Source organism: Tetrao urogallus (assembly GCF_951394365.1).
Source record: "Tetrao urogallus genome assembly, chromosome: 1".
Taxonomy (NCBI): Eukaryota; Metazoa; Chordata; class Aves; order Galliformes; family Phasianidae; genus Tetrao; species Tetrao urogallus.
Genome location: NC_136813.1, coordinates 41859715 through 41880976, shown reverse-complemented (window position 1 = coordinate 41880976; position 21262 = coordinate 41859715). Strand labels below are relative to the sequence as shown.

The 21262-nt window shown below is 35.7% G+C and overlaps 1 protein-coding gene across 1 annotated transcript in view; it reads left to right on the top strand.

Annotated features, from left to right (window-relative positions):
- Positions 1-21262, top strand: part of MYCBP2 (MYC binding protein 2) — a gene marked incomplete at both ends in the record, with an annotated part of 201920 nt that overhangs the window by 71163 nt on the left and 109495 nt on the right. Inside the window, 7 exons of the mRNA XM_079534526.1 lie at positions 2213-2320; positions 8559-8678; positions 9119-9200; positions 15280-15397; positions 16792-16996; positions 17375-17534; positions 20259-20431. Of these exons, the coding sequence (XP_079390652.1) occupies positions 2213-2320; positions 8559-8678; positions 9119-9200; positions 15280-15397; positions 16792-16996; positions 17375-17534; positions 20259-20431 (966 nt within the window). The remainder of the gene's footprint in view (positions 1-2212; positions 2321-8558; positions 8679-9118; positions 9201-15279; positions 15398-16791; positions 16997-17374; positions 17535-20258; positions 20432-21262) is intronic.

The window sequence follows — 21262 nt, the reverse complement described above, 5'->3', positions numbered from 1 at the left end:
AGTGTGGTAGCTGTATGCTGGAGTTGCCATTATTTAATGCATCCCCAATATTTTCTGTCTCCCAAATTTCCTATAATTCCTTTACTCACCCTAGCATACTTCACTTCCTTCTGACCTGCTATAATTCTCTCTTTTTATGCCGTATTTGCTCTTAACACCACAGTGCCAAAGATTGCCTTCAGGGCTGCATCTTGTCCCCTGGGCTGTAAGCTATACAGGTGTTTTCTGGTATTGTGGAATTTTTCACCTAGAATATCTGGAGATCACATTGTCTGTTTGATTTTCCACAGAGATCTTAGACATAAATGCTTCAGCCTGCCCTCTTTCCATTTCTTGAATATATATATATATATATATATATATATATATATATATTTTTTTCACAAATGTTTTCTTTTTTTATCCTATTAGATCCATTCTCTATTTCATTAGCTTTTCATTTCATTGGAAACTGAGTAGTAAGCAACTCCCAGTCTTCCATTGCCATCATTTTAAAACTCCAGTCTAGTTTCTCCTGCTATTCATCAAGTTCAGCTATGTATCTTTTGTCCTCCAAACTTTCCTAGCTTTCATAACCCACCTGTCATTTCTTTTTCCCCTTCATTGACTTTTTTCCACATCTACATCTCCCCTCCAACTTGGAAAGAAGAAAAATAACATTTTTGTGTGAACCTAAGCACTGGGAAGTGAGATGCTAAGCACAGCAAGTGACCTAGCAGATGGTAATCTTTACAAAAAATGTTAACCGATAATATGGGGTAGTATTATGCATCTGTTAAGCAGAAGCTCTGACTGAGAGGAGACTGTGAAAAACAGTAAAAAAAGCAAGACAATTAGAGGAAGAATCTGCTTGATGATGATAAATCAAATGATGATCCTTAGTCATCAGAAGTTAGTTCTTAATTAACAAGTGAACCTATTGTGGTTGAACTAGAATGAAGAGACTCCAGGTAAGCATGGTAGAATTTAAACAAAAATCTATGTTGTATGTAAAAACATACACAACTATTGAGATTTTTGGCCATTATGTTAGCTAGCACTTGTAGGAAACTTAAAGCTAGGAGGAAAGGCAGTAGTTGATTTTTAAGACACTTATAGATCTGATGGGTTAAAGTGAACAGCAGGAAACATGAGATAATGAGCATTAATGGAAAGTTAGCCTAAATTAATTTGTCAATAAAGATTAGCTCAGAAAATAGAGTATTGGTGATCTCGGGGAAGAAAAAAGTGCATTAATTTTTTGGAGTTCCACATGAGACATTCAAAACGTGCCACAAAGCATGATTTGGGATTTGTTTTTTTTTTTGGTTTTTTTTGTTTGTTTTAAAAGTCTTTTTAAGGACTGGGTTTGGAGTCTTGTGGAATAGTGGCAGATGTATTAGTTGCTCATGATTCATCATTTCCACTGACTGTCAGATTACAAGAAGTAGGAGATGCTTCCAAAGAAATTCCTGATGGCAGATTAATTTAACCTTTTAATTATACCAGAAAATACAAATTGAAGCAACAAATTGCTTTTCTGTGATGCACACAGAATCATCTTCAGCAGTACTTACATCTAGATTTTTAAATTTGAGGAAATATTAAATAAATACATCACTGCTTTCTTCAAATGTGAATCTTCTCTTGAAGGTGAGACCTTTATATAGATGGGAAACTTTTGAAGAATAAATTAAATGGATTACAAAATAGATAAAAGATTAGAAAAAATCGTATGATTTGAATTATTTTGTTCATATAACACTTATTTTTGGATTGCCGTTTCCTTTGTGATAATAACTGAAATGTAAGCGTGATAATGATGAATATTTATATGGTTATGCTGTTTATTTTAAATTTAGCATTGATATGGTGTTATTATTCTAAATTAGCAGTTTTAACAGTAATATTTTAGAATGTAAGTCATGATAATTAATCTTCTAACTTATTAAAGACAGCAGTGTGTATTTATTATCAAAATGAGTCTGCCTTTCCATTACTTGGAGTACATTTGCATACTTACAAATTCAGGTTAAGCTGTCACTGTGGGATATTCATTGTTTCTTTCAATAATATCCTGATCTTATTGTCAAGAAATAATCACTTCCTTCTGAATTTAGATAAACAACTTTATTATATAATTTTTTTCTATTGATTTTAATTTGAGTTTTGTTTAACACACTGTTTTCATTTTGTGAGCTTTCCTATGCATGTGCAAAATGTTTCTCCTCAGGCCCCCTTGTATTTCCTGGTCCTATTTTTATGAACCATCGAGAACAGGCTCTAGCCAGAATCAGACCCCATCCAGCACAGCTAAAGCCTAAGCGGGACAAGCACAAAGGTATTTGGTCTTCCTTATTGGCGAGGGTGGAAAAAGCTGATACTCCCACCTTACCTCTTCCATGCACTCAATCTCTCTTCTCAAAGAAATGCAAAATATGGCTTCTGCCTTTCTTCTTGTTAGTATTTTGTTACCTGAGGAGAAAGAAAACACATTTGTATGTTGACTTTTTTTAAAAATTGTAAATGTTTGGTAGTCCGCATCATCTTTGTTTTCCTTTGCTTTTTCTATTTTTTTTACTGAAAAATGTGTTGTTTTTCTGGGTCTTCTCTCATTTCTGAAGCTATCTCATTCCTAAAGTTCTTAAAGTTTACTGTAGGAAACTTTAACACCTTCCTGTGTCTCAACTGTCACATTTGCACTGTGGTTGGTGTTTTTTCTTTTTGTTTTTGAACTTGTGCGATATAACTGGGGTGATTCCTGTAACCTATCAACTTGAGTTTTTAATTCTAGCCTAAAGTTTTTCATTGTTAAGCCATCTATTAACAAGACTTTTTTTAATGAAACAAGATATTTGAAATTGCACTTTTTTCAGAATTTAAGAAAGGAGATGTTTTTGGCATTAATGGCACTTCCATTTGTCTGGAAGGCCAACTCAATAAACATGATTTTGGAACATGGACTGTATTCAAGTATCTGCATGTATCTGTATCTATGTATAAATGCATGTGTATTTATAGACAAAGAATATATACTTAAAGTCTAGATTACAGATGTGATCTTAAACAGGAAGTTCTAAAATGGTGGGGGTCTAGAATGTTTCAATTTTTTTTTTTTTTTTTTTAAAGAATAGCTAAATTGTTAGAATGACTTTTCAGTTGAATTAATGGAAAGTAGTTGTTTGCACATATGCAAATAATTTGTATGACAGTTTGAAGCCTTTCTGGATATGACTTAGTGCGTGAATGTGGTCTATCTAATTACGAAGGTACCAGTTCAGGAAATTATCTCAAGTCTATTTTAGGGAAATGAAAGCAGAATTCGATCCTTTGTTTTTGCATATCTTTTCAGTCTACTATATAAAATCTGAACATCAATTACTTTACCCTAATTTAAAAATACCAATCTTAATCCCGCTGATAGAAATTTCATGCTGAAAGACAAAACACACAGAACCTGCTGTCAGTGACAGTTATGTAATAACCACTTTTCTTGAAGTAGGTACTTCTACTAGTTGTACTGCTTGCAAAACCTTGACTCTACAGGGTAGTGCATAGCAGAGTATATTTGTTCTACCAATGTCTGTTCTTTTATGGTATATTTTATTAGTTGGAGCTCCCTTTAGCTCTGGGTATATATCTCACATATATCCTTATTAGAGGTTTGTGCATTAGTCTCAATTTGAGGTTGGCATTATTTCTTGGGAGCTTGCTAGCACAGTGCAAAGGCCTGTATTGTAATGAAACCTTCTGACAGGCATGCTCCATAGAATTGACCACTTAGTTCTTTCTACTTCATGCTAAACAGGTAAGGGAGATTTGTCTCATGTAATGTCTTTACAAGTAAACATTGAGAGCTTTCGGAAGATGGCTCCCCTAAAAAAGACCATAAATTCCACTATAAACTAGAAATCTCCCCTGACTTCTAGAGGACCTTTCAAGGGAAAATGAAAAATTTGTGAAGTTGCTATCAAAATAATGGAATCACTAAAAGCAGAAGAGACATACCACATCTTAAAAGACATTCCTCATTTGCTTCTCTTAGTATACACAAGATAAAATCAGTAATCTTAAGCAATCTGAGCCAGAGATGTTAATTTTAGGAAAAGGACATTATGACATTGAAATCAGTATGTTCTTTCATCTTACTTTTGAATGTGATATTTTCCAAGCCAGCATTTTAATTTCAGACATTTCTTTTAAAGTGGTCTTGACTTCAACCAGACCTTAAAGATTTTCTGACTGAGAAAAATCATTTCAACTGATGGTACTGAAGAGCACAGTACTAAAATTGCCTATTCCTGCTTCCCAGTCTGCAGCTGTAGAACTTTTCCTTAATGATATTTATTTAAAATTGAACGTGAACAGCTGCTTCAGGGCTGACAATTGTGGCCTAATTTGGATCTTGTACATTGGTATATTACCAAGTTTAAATGGCTTTTCTTTGGGGAACTCTTTTGAAATGCTCTCTTAACAATTTATATAGTTTCATTGTCCTGTGGAGAAGTACCTGTGGGCCCTGGTGGGTGAAAAACTGAACATGAACCAGCAGTGTGCTCTTGCAGCTTGGAAGGCCAAATGATATCCTGGGCTCCATTAGAAGAGAGATGGCCAGCAAGAGCAGGGAGGTGATTGTCCCTCTCTACTCTGCCCTCGTGAGGCCCCATCTGGAGTACTGTGTCCAAGTCTGGAGCCCCCAGTACACAAAAGATGTAGAGTTGTTGGAGAGAGTCTAGAGGAGGGCCATGAGGATGATCAGAGATTTGGAGCACTTCCCCACAAAGGCAGGCTGATGGAGCTGGGCTTGTTCAGCCCTGAGAAGGACTGTGAGACCTCATTCCAGCTTTCCAGTGTTTAAAAGGAGATTATAAAAAGGAGAGAAATCAACTTTTTACTCAGGTAGATAGTGATAAGACCAGTAGGAATGATTTTAAGATGAAGGAGTGAAGGTTTAGATTGGATGTCAGGGGGAAGTTATTCAGAGAGAGTGGTGAGGTGCTGGGAAGGGCTGCCATGAGAGGCTGTGGATGCCCCATCTCTGGAGGTGTTCAAGGTTGGATGGGACCCTAGACAGCCTGATCTACTACTAGATCTGGAGGTTGGTGGCCCTGCCTGTGGCAGGGGTGTTTGAACTTGATGATCCTTGAGGTCCCTTCCAATTCAAGCCATTCTATGATTCTGTGATTCATCATGAATTCACTTATTTTATGGAAAACTTGCCATTGCCATCTACTCATTTCACATTTTTAGAGTATTTGTATCAAAATTTTTCTTATTACCAAAACTGTATATTAAGCATCATCATAAACTTTCTGATCTGTTTCTGCATCTCCATCACTAATTCAGCTAGAAGGAGTAGATACCATATTCTTTGGTAATCATGGAATACTTTGAAACTAAGAATCTGCTTGTCCTTCATTCTCATTTTTCAACAAGGTAGTGACTTCTTGTCCTTGTTTCAGCTGAAACAGTACTGATAGCTCACTGATGTTTAGTTATTGCTGAGTGATGGGTGCACTGAGCCAGGCTGGGCCAGTTGGCAGGGAAGGGCTGCTGCCGTGATGGCACAGGGCAGGGGATGGGGTGGAGCCAGGACAGGTGGATGAGTTAGTCCAAGGGTTGTTCCATACCACTGACACCATGTGAAAGGCTGTAAAGATGTGGGCTGTTGGCCTGAGCTGTCTGCTGCTCGAGGATTGACTGGATGTCAGTAAACAGGGGGTGAGATGGTGCGTTGCTGGCAGAGCATCTGGTGGCAGGCAGTTCCTTCTTCCTCTTCTGTCATAGTAAATAGTTTTTATCTCAACCCACAAGTTCTGTTTTGTTTTCAGTTCTTTCCCTTATCCCTTTCCGGTAGGGAGGGGGTGAGCAAATGGTTGTGTGGCTCTGAGTGCTGTGGTTAAACCACAATACTTCCCACTCTGTCTCTCCAGACTCTTGAGACTTCATCTTTGGGAATCTTAAGTAACAAAGGATAAATTATAGTTTTCAGAAGTCTGTATGTTGAGTGGAAGTTGAAGTGAGTTTCTCGAGTCAGTTGAGGTTTGTAGCAAATTCTCCTTTTTTTCCCTGTATTTGGGAGCAGTGATACTTAAATAAATAAAAATATTTAGAAATTTGAATGTATGTACATATACACAATTCTAAAGACATATGAAAACAAAAACAAATACTGTCAAAAGGGTAGTGCTAGAAGGAGCTGAACTACTATGGATGGAAAAAGTTATGTATAAATGATTTTGTAAACGCTGATATAAAATTGTTGAAGAAAATTTCACTGTAATTTATTTTTTAACAGTTTAGGGATAAGGATGTAGTAGTTTGAACACTTACTGGAGAAAAACACCTAACAAAATTTGTGCCAGTAGTGGTGCAAAAATTCAGAATGGAATTTTTATTTAATTTGTAATTAGAGTGCAAGTTTATTAACACAGTTTCAGAAATGTCATGCACTTGAGATTCTACATACTAGTTTTCACTCAACCTCTGTAGCTACCAATCAGGAATTCAGTGGACTTGATTATTATTTTTTTACCCTTCTGAGAGGGATGACTTTTCTTAATTCCCGAAATATACTGGGAGGTTATGCTTTTTTTTTTTTTTTGTAATAGTAATATTAGCCAAGAGAACTTCTGAGTAAGTTTCATAGTGGAGAAGATTCTCCTTTGGAACTCAAAAATGCCTACTCAGTGTATCTTTATCCTTTAAAATAAATGTATTTCTTTGATAAGGAGATACAAAATATGTTATTTTCTCTAAATCTTGCACAACAGTATTTAATACTACCATGTTATAGGAAACATGCAGTGTGTCTAGCTAGTTTCATTGAAGGAAGCACATGCTGTCCCATCACATGCTTATTGGCTGTGTGCATTCCTGGCAAATGACTGTTCAAGTGTATTTGCACAGGAGCTTATAGTTATTATTGTCATCAGTGATAGCAGGAGGAGAGAGAAGGTGCCACAGATAAACTCCAAGAACTTTTCACTTTGCACTGTTCCTGTTTGAAAACGTGGTGTGAAACGAGGAGGCAGTAAGTAGGTTGCTTACTAAACACGTTTTTCTGGTGGCAGTATTAGCCCTTAGAATTGTCCCTGGATTTATAGGCATATAGCGTTTAATACAAAAATAGGCATAAAAAGTTACTACTACTCTGTGAGAGCTAGTTCCTTAAAAGTATTAATACCCGTGTGTGCAGTTTCTTTGCAGATGCAAAATATGTGGAACTTCTGTGCACAGTCATGACTTCTTTTTTCTTTTTAAGAATAGTAGGATTCGTTAAAACTTTTTTTTTTTTAATATGCTGAAATTACTTTGGATGAATCATTGGCAATATATATATATAAACTGGGTTATATTTTAAGTAAAATATGGCAAGTTTTTAAGTAGTGTAGTGCTCATTGTTCGCATTTCCACTAATAATTCTTTAGGAAACAGTTTGGGAATTACAAATTAACTGCACCTTGAATGCTTTTAGCAGCAGTTGTTTCCCTATATCAAAATTTTTAATGAAGCAGTAGCTGGTCAGAATTTACCACAGAATCAATAGTAGAATCTCTTGGCTGTAGTTATTATACATGTTCATCCATTTTTCTCCTCTTTCTAGAGAAACTTTTTTAATTTGAAAGGATTTTGCAAAAGAACAGTAGTTACAGGTGTTTACTAGCTCATTTGGCTAATGTGTGCATGTATGCTGTAGTCATATGATATTTTTCAATATGAAAATGCACTTTCTTTAGAGTTTTTATTGCCAGCTTTTTTTGCAGATATTGATGTTTTAATGGTGATGAACGTGCTTTCTGTCATGTTGGTTTTTTTCTGCTATTACTATGAAACCAGTTTCCTTTGTGACCCTGTGTCTAATTGTTAGCAGACTTTTATATTGTTTTCTGAAGGAGAGTGGCTTTCAAGATGCTTGTAAACAAACCAATTATTTGTCACTTCTGTACTTTTATCTGATGCAAGACTGTTTGACTATAGGAACCAATAGCACACTTCATTCTTTATGAAAGAAACCACAGTATGTCTAGAAATGCATCAGACATAGTAGTAGTGGGTATGTCAGTGTTGTTAGGCATACTCATCACATAGTATCAGAGAGTTAGTTATGTAAAACAAGGGCTATATGGCCAGGTTGGAGTTAAGTAAAATTGTTAACAAATACTGAATAAATGAGACCAGGCTATACTTACCATGGTCAGTTACAGTGCTTTCTGTGTAATTGATAATATTATTTCCTTGAATAACAAAAGTGATGGTTATTAAGCAAAAATTCTGAAGTTACTTCAGTGTCCTGTTTTGCTGATTGTTCTTGTCTGCTCTTTGGAAGTTTTTGCTTTAGAGGATGTGTTATTTTCCTTTTATGTGTGTAACTTTGATGCAGCAGATTGTTTAGGAGTAGAGTTTCTGTAATCTTTCACATCTACTTTGATCCTTTGTCTTGAGCTGTTTCTTTCAATATTCTGTGAGTTCCTCTCATATCTTACAAATGGTGGGGGTGGTTGCTTACTATTCTCATTCTTTCTTCTAACATAACGTTTTTAGAAGACACAGGATATAATTACAAGTTTTGTTTATAGACGGAAGTGGAGAAAGAGGTGAGAAGGATGCAAGCAAAATTACAACCTATCCACCAGGGGCTGTTCGCTTTGACTGTGAGCTGCGAGCTGTACAAGTCAGTTGTGGATTTCACCATTCAGGTAAAAATAAATAAATTTATGGGGTTGTGGGTTTTTTTTTGTTTGTTTTTTTTGTTTTTGTTTTTGTTTTTAACGTTCTGATACATGTTTTCACTACTTTCTGTTTAATGTTCAATGAGGATATACGTGGAGGTGTTGAAAAAGGTTGCAGTATTATTTTCTAGCCTAATACGCTGTCCTCCGACAGTGCAAGAGACTAGGAATATCATACATAGAATTTTATATAAGCTTTTAAGGAATATAGAAATTTTTAAGCCATTTTATAACATCTACATGGCACATCTGCATACCTCTGTAGTGATACTAGCTGTGGTGGATTGTGGAAGATCCTGTTTAGTAGGGATTGTTAACTGTGCTGCTCAGAAAGACTAACTGGCATTGATGCATGTTAGCGTGGATATCTCTGAAAAATACTGGTGTTTTTGTTTGTTTGTTTTCAGTGATTTTGATGGAGAATGGTGATGTTTACACATTTGGATATGGACAGCATGGGCAACTTGGACATGGTGATGTTAATTCCAGGTAAGCTGATGATTACAAGACAAGATTGCATATTGCTGTGCTACTGTTTAAAGAGTGGCTAAATTTTTCTGTTACTCTCTAGCTAGGAAGTGGGAAAACTCATATATTGTCCAAATTAGGTTTATGAACTCCCATTTTGCATTTATTCTCCATAAACTTTCTGGGTAGATAGACTGTTAGTAGTAACCATACTGTTGTTCTGTGCAGGTAATTTGTTTAATACATGAAGGCTTGTATGCGTAGCTTTGATAATTGGGTTTAAAATGCTTCTTTCTGTTTGAATCTGTGCATACAAGAGAGAATTACATTGAAATATCTTTAAGGTTTCATTATGTCTGGAAAATATCGTAAACTTAGATTAATATGCTTCTCTTACTTTACTAGCAGTAATTCACTTATTCTTTTTGTTGCTCCTTTTTGTTTATAATTAATCTTCAAAAGTAAGTCTGTATGTATGAGTTTCAGTTGCATTTTGTATATGCTTATAGCACGATAGTGACTTGTGGGTTTTTGTGGTCAGTGGAAATAAAAGAAGTCAACAGAGTCTGAGCGCTATTTGACTAACCAGATGCTGCTTATCTACTTCAGATATGCTCAGTAACTGTAAAATATATTGACTTGATCTCCATTGACTACAGCGACAGCACAGACAACTACATACAGGTGGCTATAATGGAAAGCTGAATTCTCACCCTTAGTATCTCATCTGCTCACACAAGTTGACAATCAGTTTACTACTGTAAAAAGAAATTCAGAAGTGTTGTTCTTTGCGTGCATGCATTCTGTAGATGAGATTTTGAATAGCAGGAATCACTGAGGATTTGTTTCTGTTCAGTAATGCCTAGTATCCTTATGAAAAAGGCATATAGAGTGCAGCATCCATGATCTGTCTTCAGTTCTCTTGTTTCTCTTGTAGTAGTGAGATGAAATTGCTTGTACATCTGTCCTCCTAATCTCTTTTGAGACTTCCTAATCATTTCTTTTGTCAAGTTTCTGGATAAATCATCTTCATCTTAAAATTTTAATTGTATTCACTAAACAAAGGTAGAGAGGGAAGGAAGGATGAAAGTTTACTGGAAACATTACTTTGCATTGGTTGCTGTGCCTATTGGTATTCTTTAAACTGTTACCCTTAGTCTCAGTCTGCATTGGATTGGTGAATGCAGTCTATGTTTCTGACTATGATAGAGCCATATCACAAATAAATACTCTTTTTAGTTCCTGAAAATTCATGCATACTTGAGGCTACAGCTACTTTAGTACGCACTTCAAGTCATTACTAGAATAAGGTTAGATGCTCTTTTAAAGATAAAGAGATATAATAATAAGCGGCATTTCTACTGATAATTATGTCCCATTTCCGACTGATGAAGTCACTTGGATTTTTTTGAGGATATCAGGACTATCTGCCCTATTTATTAGAATTCCATGCAGTAAACATCACATTTGCTGCTTATTTAGACAGAAACTAGGTGGAAACTGGATGTTTTTCTAGATGAAATCCTAGAAGAGAACGTGAAACATCCTATGTCAGAGGATAGTACCTGACCTTTTCTAGAAGCTGAGAAGGTACAAGCAGCTTGGCACTGAGCTTTGTATCATTCTACAGGATATCCCAGACAGTGTCTGAAAAAAGCCTTGAAGAAACTGGGCATATGTCCTATGCATGAGAACTGGCTATAAGTACTATATTGCTGTCTAGCACCATCATTCAGATGATGATTTCCTCATTGATGTACTTCTTTTTCCAGCTTTTAAGTAGAGATCACTCCTCTGTCCTCACAGTAAGGGATTCAGAAAAGGAAACAGGGAATCCTTATGCAGAGTTCCACCTCAGTTGGGACGCACTGGTGCTCAGATGGCCAGCTCCAGCCAGGTCAGTGTTATGTCAGTCATGCAGTGTGTCACATTGCCTGTATTGACCTCAGGAAGACCATCGTCTTCTGAATCAAAGAACTGATCATCTACTGTGTTTCCAGGAGAGGGAAAAAAAGGGAAAAAAAAATGAGGACATACAATATAGATAGCTTAGCTAATATATGGCGCCCCCAGAAACAAGAACTGACAGGACACTTGCAGCAGTTGTCATTTTCATCTGAGTCAGCCATCTTCATTACCAGATAATGTAATGATGTAAGTTTCTGGGCAGCAACTGATGACGTATCCTTTCAGAAACTTCTGATTTGTAGCATAAAGATTAAGTAGTGAGTCTTGTAAATGTTTAACTGTTTTGAATTCTGCACACGTGTCCAGACATATCTTTCTCTTTATTAAGATGATTCTGAACTCCTGCTTTAGGCTGTGGTAAACACTACAAATTCTTCCTGCCACTTAAGTAAGAATGAGGCATATTACATGCCCTAGAAAGATTTCAGACAATTTTGTATGTTCACAAGCCAACAAAAAAAGCAGATGAGCAGCATGACATGGTTCTCAATAAACTTATTACTGCAACTGAATTACTGAACTATTACTAGAAATAGTATGGAGGAGTAAGCAGCATGCACAAGGTAGTGTTAGTTTTTTTTCTCCAACTAAAACTTGCGTCATTCACAGATGGATCACTTACAGATGCAAATGATCTGGTTCCTGGGAGACCATTTTTTCCATATCAGCATACTAGGGTTATTAAACTAATTTGAGTAGACTTTCTGTTGTAAAGATCTGAGCAGTAGGTGTTGATGAGATATTCACTCCATGAAGAATTTAATAGCCTCTTCTTATTCCCTCTTCAAAGTAGTTACTAAGTGGGTGAATAGAAGCTCAATGGAAGCAAGAAACACTTTGCGATATCTACTCTTGGTACAAACAATAGTACATCTTGTATTTGGGTAAGCAGAGGGGTTGTTTCTTGTTTCTGCTTCTTTCAAGAAGCACTGACTTAAAGCTTACTGTTCAAACTTTGCCTGCGTTTCTTATTCCAGCTGTTGATTTCAGCACTACTTTAACAAACACATGACATGGAAGTAAAATTCCAGTAATAAGACCACTGAAGTAGGACAGTACTTGTATATCTTTGTTTCCAAAGGGTCAATAATAAAAAGGCAGAATTAATTGAGCATACCTTCCATGGACTGCCATCTATGTTCTGTTTATAGACAAAGTGTAAAGGTTATGCCCTATTAATATTTTCAGAACATGTTGCATAAGGCTCTATTTCTAAGTGCCTTGTCTGATTAATTTGCTTCAGTGGTGGCGTGCAGGTCTTATTTACATATTTCCACTAACATTCAGTTATGTCTAAAATCTGAAAGTCTCCACCTTCTTACCCCTGCACTGTCCAACTCTGCCTGTAATTGAGTTTTTCTGTTTTCCTTTGACACACTGCACAGTAACAGCCCACGGAGAACCTGAATTTACAGCACCACGGTCAGCAACCCCAAGTGAAACTCTATTGCACTTCACAGCCAGCTCTGGCTGGGCAAGTGCCGTGGACAGCAATCATTCAAACAGCTAATGTGGGATGTATTTTCAGAACCAAATCTGCTGCCAGAAATGCTTACCCTTCAGGACAGAGGAGGGTTTCTGTGTGGGTAGCTAGAATTGTATTTCGGTGTTCTGTGAAATCTTGAGTTACTTGAGGTATGGGTATCTGCTGTTTTTTCACTCAGCAATCTGATGTTACCCTAAGAGATCTCTCTCAGGTTGCAGTGTATATAGTTGAGTTTGCCTGTGTCATTGCCTGTATTGTATCCAGAACCACATTTTTCATCACCATCTGAGAAGAATAATTCTCAAATGTAGAAAGCCTACTTGTCAAAACTCTTGACAAAGGTCTCCCACACTCCTAATTGTCTACATGCAGATGTTCTCTGTTGAGTTTCCATGGGATAGGAAAATACTCAGTTGTATCACAGATTCTAAACTCTGTGTAAGTGACTTAAGTCTAGTTACTGTATTTTACCAGTTATTTCCTCCTTCTATGAAGAGAAAATTATTAATGTTCTGCAGTTTTACTGTATTTTTGATGTAGTTAATTGCCTTAGAATTTTCCTGATCATTTCCATTGTAGATACATCATTTCAAAAGCTGAGCTGTCTTAATAGAAGGGCTATATAAGAATAACATGCTAAATGTGCCTATGTTAATAGCTTCTTCACTTTTGCTCTGCTGCAACTAAGCAAATTATTGGATTTAATTATTGGAATAGATATGATATTGTGAAATTAGAAGGCCAAAAACCTTTCTGGCCATCTCTACAATAGGATTTACAGAAACATGCACTTGGAGTGAGAAGCAACTCTTATTCCTTGAAATTTTTCATGTCTCTCATACAGTCTACCCATAACCCTCTGAGAGTCTTAAAGTCATCATGGGGTTTGTACTGCAAGAAAGCTGAAGGAAACTTGTAGCTTCTGGCTCTTGAATCTTTTATGTTCACATTTATGGTTATATACCTACAGCTTTTACAGTGATAAGGGGAGAAAAAAATGCATTCACATTTTTGAAAGTTTAAAAAAATCTTCCATGGGAATTTCCTTCTAACAAGAATGCTTTTATATTTGTTTTTAATTAGATATTTTTTTTCTGGTTTGGTGTCTTTTTGAGCTTTCTCAAAGATTTTAAAATGTTTTGTCATTACTGCTGCTAAACTTAGCTCCCTGTATTTGTGTATTGTATTATTGGCATCCAAACTCTCGTGGTTTTAGGCCAACAAAGTCTTCTGAGTTTATAAATGTTGTGTTGTGCATCCTCTAACAAATTCTATGCTGCTTTTCATTTTCTTCATCTCCATTCAATGCAAGCAATGTTTTCCACAAAGGAATTAATTATTTCTAGGTACATTCTCTCTCTTTCAGGTCATTATCCATTCTTCACACACTTTCTGCATTTCCATGTGTCTACATTTTCCTTTCTCTTAGAATTCAGTTCCTCTCCTTCCTCCTCCTTTCTTTACTTTGGTTTTGCCTGCATCTTAGCCAAAAGAAAAACACACAGATAACCCATCTTCTTGCACAACAGCTGCTAAACAATTGCTAGGCTGATGATTTTTTATTCCAGAACAGGACAACCTGTTCTTATTTTAGCTAAACTAGCTTTGGAAAATGTGTGCTTAGAAGTAAGTTACTACAGTACTGCTGCTCTCTAGGGCCAAGATTCCCAAACAGGGAGTTGTTCCAGAGTCACTTGTTTGTTAAATTCACATTCATTCTAAGTCTAAAGTACTTTTGATGTCTACTGTAGATAGACATTCATTATAGGTCTCAGATTTTAATACAATTCTTCCAGGCTCCTTTGAATCCATTTTATTGTAGCTTAGATAAAAATTGTAGTTGTATCTCATAATTCATTCTTTTGTCTTCTTCTATTTCTATTCTGAGTAATCACTGCTATTTTTCTTTCTTGCTTCTTGCTTGCACTACTGATTTTTTTTCCCCTTCATTTTATTGAAATGGGAAATTGATTTTCTTATACCTGTCCATATTTGAGAGGCATAAATAGTAGACTTGTCCAGATCTTTCTTCTGCAAAACAGTTTGGAGAGGATTGTTCTTTCTCAAGTCTATGAATTTGATGAAGAGCAGTTTTTTAATGACTTACTCTCCATTAAAAAGTTGCTGGAGGTGGGTAGACTTTCTCTTTGCTTTGTAATTCTCTACCTCAGGAGGGCCATATTAGTACTGCTTCTGATAACTGTACTAGAGTACCAGCCACACGTGGCTTTGATTGCTTCATAAATCAGTTTTGTTAAGTGCTTAACCAATATCATATCCTCACTACAGAATTTGCTTAATGCTACAATTCATTGCTGTATATTTTATATGTCTGTATGCGCATATTACTGTAACCACAGTAGTATTAATGTAATCCTACAATAATATAGATTAACTATTTTTATTCCTATGTTTAATTGAAAAGGGTACCTGATCTGATTCCTTGTATCAAGAGGGCATAGACTCAAATATCTGATACATTTTTTGAGATCCTGTTCATTTAATAAGTAATTTATTGCTTGATATTGGTACCATATGGTGTGTAAACACAGTGAATATATTTTAGTTAGTGAAATCCTAGTAATACTAATATACTAAATGTTGAGTAATTATGTATTGAAACAAAATCAATTTATTTTGATATAGGGGATGTCCTACTTTGGTGCAAGCATTACCAGGTCCTAGTACACAAGTTACTGCTGGAAGCAACCATACAGCTATTCTCTTAATGGATGGCCAGGTTTTCACATTTGGAAGTTTCTCAGTAAGGAAATAATAATGTTTACTTTTGGAAATAAGCTTATGATCAATGTATTGTTCAAAGACCTTTCAAAATTGTTTGCTTATAATGCAAACACAGAACAACTCATGGATGCTGCATGTTTTTTAATTTACGTCTCATACTTGAAAATGGGGCTTCTAATGTTGATGTGATTTGAAGAGCATGGTGCAAGTTATTACTGATATTTTAATATTCTATAGACTGTTGGTATTTAAAATTGAGTTGCTTCATAAGATGGACAAGTTTTCTCAAGCTTTGATGCCATATTTAGACTACTTGTTCTATGTCTGCTCTTTCTGCTGCAGTGCTTGAAAGTTCACTGAAAGCCTTATAAAGTCAGAGAAGCTCAAGCCCATTACTTGTAAATATCTTCACTAATTTTGCTTATGTATAGTTTGATGTATTCTCTTATAGCACACAGTGCCTGTTTCAAGTGAAAAATTGATAAACAATTTCTAAATAGGCAAAAATTGAGAGAAATGAAAGCAAAATATAATTTTTTTCAATACTGAGATTTTCAAGAAATGGTTTTGAAAATAATTCTGTTTCAATGTTTTATTTATTAATTTGGTTTTAGTTATGACTGAAGGTAAGCATCAGTAGAAATAAGACATGTACAGATGAAAAAGTTGGGCTTTACAAGTACAGCTACTTAGAAGGATCAACAATAGTATCAGTACATTCATTTTATTATAGAAATATTTACTGAAAATGAACATACTATTTAAGACTGTATTCATTTGACATGCAAATAAGCAGAAAAAAGAGCATGAGTAATATGTGTCAAAGCATATATATTCATTAGAAAGTGTTGAGGTGCTGGAACAGGTTGCTCAGAGGAGCTGTGGGTGCCCCATCCCTCGCTCAAGGCCAGAATGAATGGGGCCCTGGGCAGCCTGATCTAGTTTGTGGCATCCTTGCCTACAGCAGGAAGATTCGAGCTGGATGATCTTTATCATTCCAACCCAAGCCATTCTATGACTACAAGCTGCATTACATACATTTAGCATAACAGAAGTTATTTTTCATTCTCTGTTTGACTTTGATAAATTTCTGATGTTTCTTAGGTAAATAGTACATTCTCTTCAAAAATAACACGTAATTTTAAAAAAGTGGACAAAACTTCTGGTCTTAATTGATTATGTTCTCATTAAATAATTGAAAAACCTAACTGAAAAGGGAGGAAAGCATTTGTCAAAAACTTCTGTTTAAATGTATAGAGGTTTTCTTAGAGTAGACATCATTTTCTGAAGGTGCTTTTTCAGTAAACTCTCTCTTCCAGATGGCTTACAGTTTTTGTGCTGAAGCTGTCTAACTTGTTCATCTTTGAGACTCACTATTAAGTACTAATTTTTGCATTCTCTCTTTCTCTATAGAAAGGTCAGCTTGGTAGACCAATTCTGGATATGCCCTACTGGAATGCGAAACCAGCACCTATGCCTAATATTGGTTCTAAATATGGACGCAAAGCAACATGGATTGGAGCAAGTGGAGACCAGACTTTCCTCCGGATTGATGAAGCTCTCATTAATTCTCATGTGCTTGCTACATCAGAGATATTTGCAAGCAGGCATATAATAGGCAAGAACTCTCCTAGAATATTTTATTACAATTACAGAATTTTTGGAGAAAGATCATATTCAGTCATGCAAACAATAGAGGAGTAACAAGCTGAAAAAGTGAATTAAGGGAATTAAAATATTTTTACCTTCTACATATAATGCAAATGGTAATGCTAGCTCCTTTAGGTAATTAATTTTATTAGAAAAAAGAGCACAAAAATCTGTGGATTTTTTTTGTACTTCATGGATTTTCTTGCAATCTTACTGTGGTTTCATTTTTTTGCTGTTAGAAGTGTTTCTTCTTCACTACTATGTGTGTTAATGCTTTGTGCACAGAAAATGACATGCAATTAGTCGAGTCTTTTTTTCTTTTTTTTCCTTTTGCTTCCTGATCCAGGTTTGGTACCAGCTTCAATATCAGAACCTCCTCCTTTTAAATGTCTTCTGATAAACAAAGTAGATGGCAGTTGCAAAACATTCAATGATTCTGAGCAGGAAGACCTTCAAGGTTCTGGTGTGTGTCTGGATCCTGTCTATGATGTTATTTGGAGGCAAGTGTGGATTATAGCTCTAAAAGTCTTTAAAAAGTGCTTTAAAAAGTGTTTTGGAAGGTTGGAAATTTGATGATATTCATTTACCTAGTAAACAAAAAGCAATTTTTACTCTTTCATGCATCTTATTTAACTTTTTTTGGATGATATGTTCAACTAAACCCAAAAGAAATTATTATTTTAATTTTTCAATTTCTGTTCTTTTTTGAATCATTTTCATTCAAGTATCACTGGAAAACTTGGGCAAGACAGAATAGTCTCTTAAAGTTGGAGGAAAGCAGGGAACAAGCTAGTCTGCACTATCTATCTGGAGAAGATATTGTCATGTAGATTTATGTCTTTAAAAGATCTTTAAATTGTGTCTGTAGGCTACCTGCATTCTACTTTGGATGTCTTTATCCAAGATCAAGACATGATAGTTTAATTGCCACTTCACACTGAAGCATGCATATTTGCTAGGCATAATTCTTCAGTACCTGTGAAGTTTCCCAAATGACTGTAGTCCTGTATTGTGCACATTCCCAGGAGTGTCTGAGATTCATGATCTATGCACCCATTCTTACTTAAATTATGCTCAGATTTGAAATAAGGAAGAGTAGCACTCATTTTCCGTAACGACTCTTGGTCATGGAATGAAAGATTGGTTTGTGAATGCTGGAGTTATTCCTTGCCATGGGAAAGACAGGATGTTTCAGGGAAGAAAAAGGCAGGTGATACCACGCAGCTTTACGTAAAATTATATTGGATGAAGCTCAAATTTACATTTCACACTATAAGAAAGTAACTTAAAGATGAAATTATGGGTAATTGTGGATTGAGGTGTTGTTCTCAATCCTTGTGGATTGAGATCTTGCAAAAATTTGGGGACTTCAGAATTGAATCTAAGACTTAGGGACTTAACTGAAGTGAAGAATAGACTCTTGAAGTCTCTAGTTAGTCTGCAGACTTATTTCTGTGTTAGATTCCATGCTTGTTTAATAGAGAATACTAAAGCAATCAAAAGAGGGGACATTAATAAGTATATTCATTAGTGATAAAATATTTGATATATTTACCATTACTACTAGCCATTTTTTTCATGCTGATTTAAATTAAGGGGACACTTTCTCTGTACAGAGACAGCATTCTTGACTGCATAAATTTTAAAGATTTTTTTCACAGTTCTGTATTTTTTTAAGTTAATATTGTGATTGAAAAGAGTAAATCATTTCATGGCTTTATATGCATCTGTATATGTCTATAAAGTTACATATTGCTTAATTATTTAAATCCTGAATAATCATAGAATCATAGAATCCTTTGAGTTGGAAGAGACCTCTGAAGGCCATCTGGTTTAACCCCCCTGCAGTGAGGAAGGACACCACAGCTAGATTAGGCTGCTCAGGGCCTGATTCAGCCTTGCCTTTAAAATCTCCAGGGACAGGGCATCAACCACATCACTAGGTAACCCGTTCCAGTGCCTCACCACCCTCACTTTAAAAGATTTTTTTCCTTACATCTACCCTAGATCTACCCTGTTTGAGCTTGAAACCATTTACACTTGTTCAGTCACCACAGACACTGCTAAAGAGTCTGTCCCCTTCTTTCCTCTAGTTTCCCTTTACATACTGAAAGGCCACTATCAGGTCACCTCACAGCCTTCTCTTCTCTAGGCTGAACAGCCCCAGCTCTTTCAGCCTGTCATCACAGGAGAAGTGTTCCATTCCATGGATCCTTTTTGTGGCTTTACTTTGGACATGTTCCAACAGGTCTATGTCTCTCATGTACGTAGGACTCTATACCTGGACACAGTATTCCAGGTGAGGCCTCACCAGCACAGAGTAGAGGAGCAGGATCACCTCCCTCAACCTGCTGGCCACGCTTCTTTTGGTACAGCCCCGGATACAGATGACTTTCTGGGCTGCGAGGGCACAGAGCCGGTTCATGCCTTGCTTCCCATCCCCCAGTAGCCTCAGGTCTTTTTTGGCAGGGCTGCACTCAATCCTTTCATCCCTCAGTTTGCATCAGTAATGGGGGTTGCCTCGACCCAGGTGCAAGAATACATGGTGTCCTCTGACATCTTTATGACTTTTTCCTTCTCGGTTGCTTATACCATCTTAGTTCTTTTTGCATTTTAGGTGCAATGTAACAAGTGAAAATGTATTTTCCTCTCATACATCAGCCATGTCTTCTGCTTTTTCCTTTTACATACTGATATCAAGGATGTCATTTTTTGCATGTTAATCTGTAGTATGAAAAGTCTTTGTATTCTCTTGTTTATGCTGCCATTTTCAATAATCCTGTATAAACTTGGAGTGTGATGTTATCCATTTAAAAAGGCCAAAATATTTTGTATTTCTCAAGATCTTTTAAAACTTACTTAAAGAGAGTACCTTTGTAGTTGTTACTTTTATCATTCTTGGGCACATCTGCCACTATGTCTAAAGTTCTTTGCTAGTAATTCATGCTGCTTAATAGACTATACCATTTTAATATTTATGAGGATTGAAAAATGTCTATATTTTGATATCTGTAAACCCATAATATGATTGTTTGTCTTAAAGTACAGTAAGAATTTTAGGTCTCTCCATTTGCTGGTGTGTTAAACTAGTAAAGTTTATATGTATTTGATGTAATGATGTTCACTTTTAGGAGTTTGTACAAGTAGATCTACATTTCACGTTAAATAGGTTATAAAATTCAATTATCAGTTAGTTTTTAAGTAGATTTTACTGTTTTGTCTTACTCCAGGTTTCGGCCAAATGCTAGGGAACTGTGGAGCTACAATGCCGTAGTTGCGGATTCCAGACTTCCCTCAGCTCCAGACATGCAATCCCGGTGTAGTATTTTGAGTCCAGAACTTGCTCTGCCAACATGTTCCAAAGCTCTAACCACCAGATCTCATGCAGCTTTGCACATTCTAGGTACACATTTATAGTTGATAAGTCAAAAGCTTAGATAAAAGGGACACATTACTTAACGTGTAAATGAATTGTAATCCAGCAGCTTTTTTACTTCGATAGGGTCAATTCTTCTTTTTTTTTTTTTTTTTAATCTTTCGTCATTGCTCTTAACACTTATCATCAGCCTAACATTTATTAATTTTAATGAAAAGAATTATTTTTTGCCATCTTAATGGTGTTAGATGATTTTATAGTTCTGATGGAAATCACTACTAGAAGTAAGGAGAACAAAATTAGAAATCTTCCTATGTAAATACTTGGATGTTACAGTAAAAAGTCAATATTGTTTGGTTAATTTGCAGTCTTCAAAATATAGGAAAAAATGCACCCTTAAATATGCAGTTATTAAATAAATTGAATATTTGTTATTAGAATTTACTTTTTGCAGCTTTGTACAGCAAGATACTAAGAGTAATGTAAATTCTTTTTGTAATCTAAAAAAGCCTACCAAAATGAAAAATAATCCTGCAGTGGTCATGTGTAAGTCGACCACCTGCGACATATGTAATGCTTCAAAGCATAGCTTTGAAAATGATTTTACATTTCTTGCTCAGTGGTTGTAGTGAATTGTGTTAGGACAGCATTATTTGTGTTTGAGTCAGAATAAGGTCTCTTAGGTAGCCATGTGTAAAATAAGCTTTTTATGAGGGCTCTCAAATCTTCCCATTATTATGTTACTACATCAACTCTTCCTGGGTAATATGGGAAGTAAAAGTAAAACAAGTAATTAAAAAATGAGAGTGCTGTTGGCAGTTTACTTAGAACTACATTCATGTTTCTTGATTATTCTAA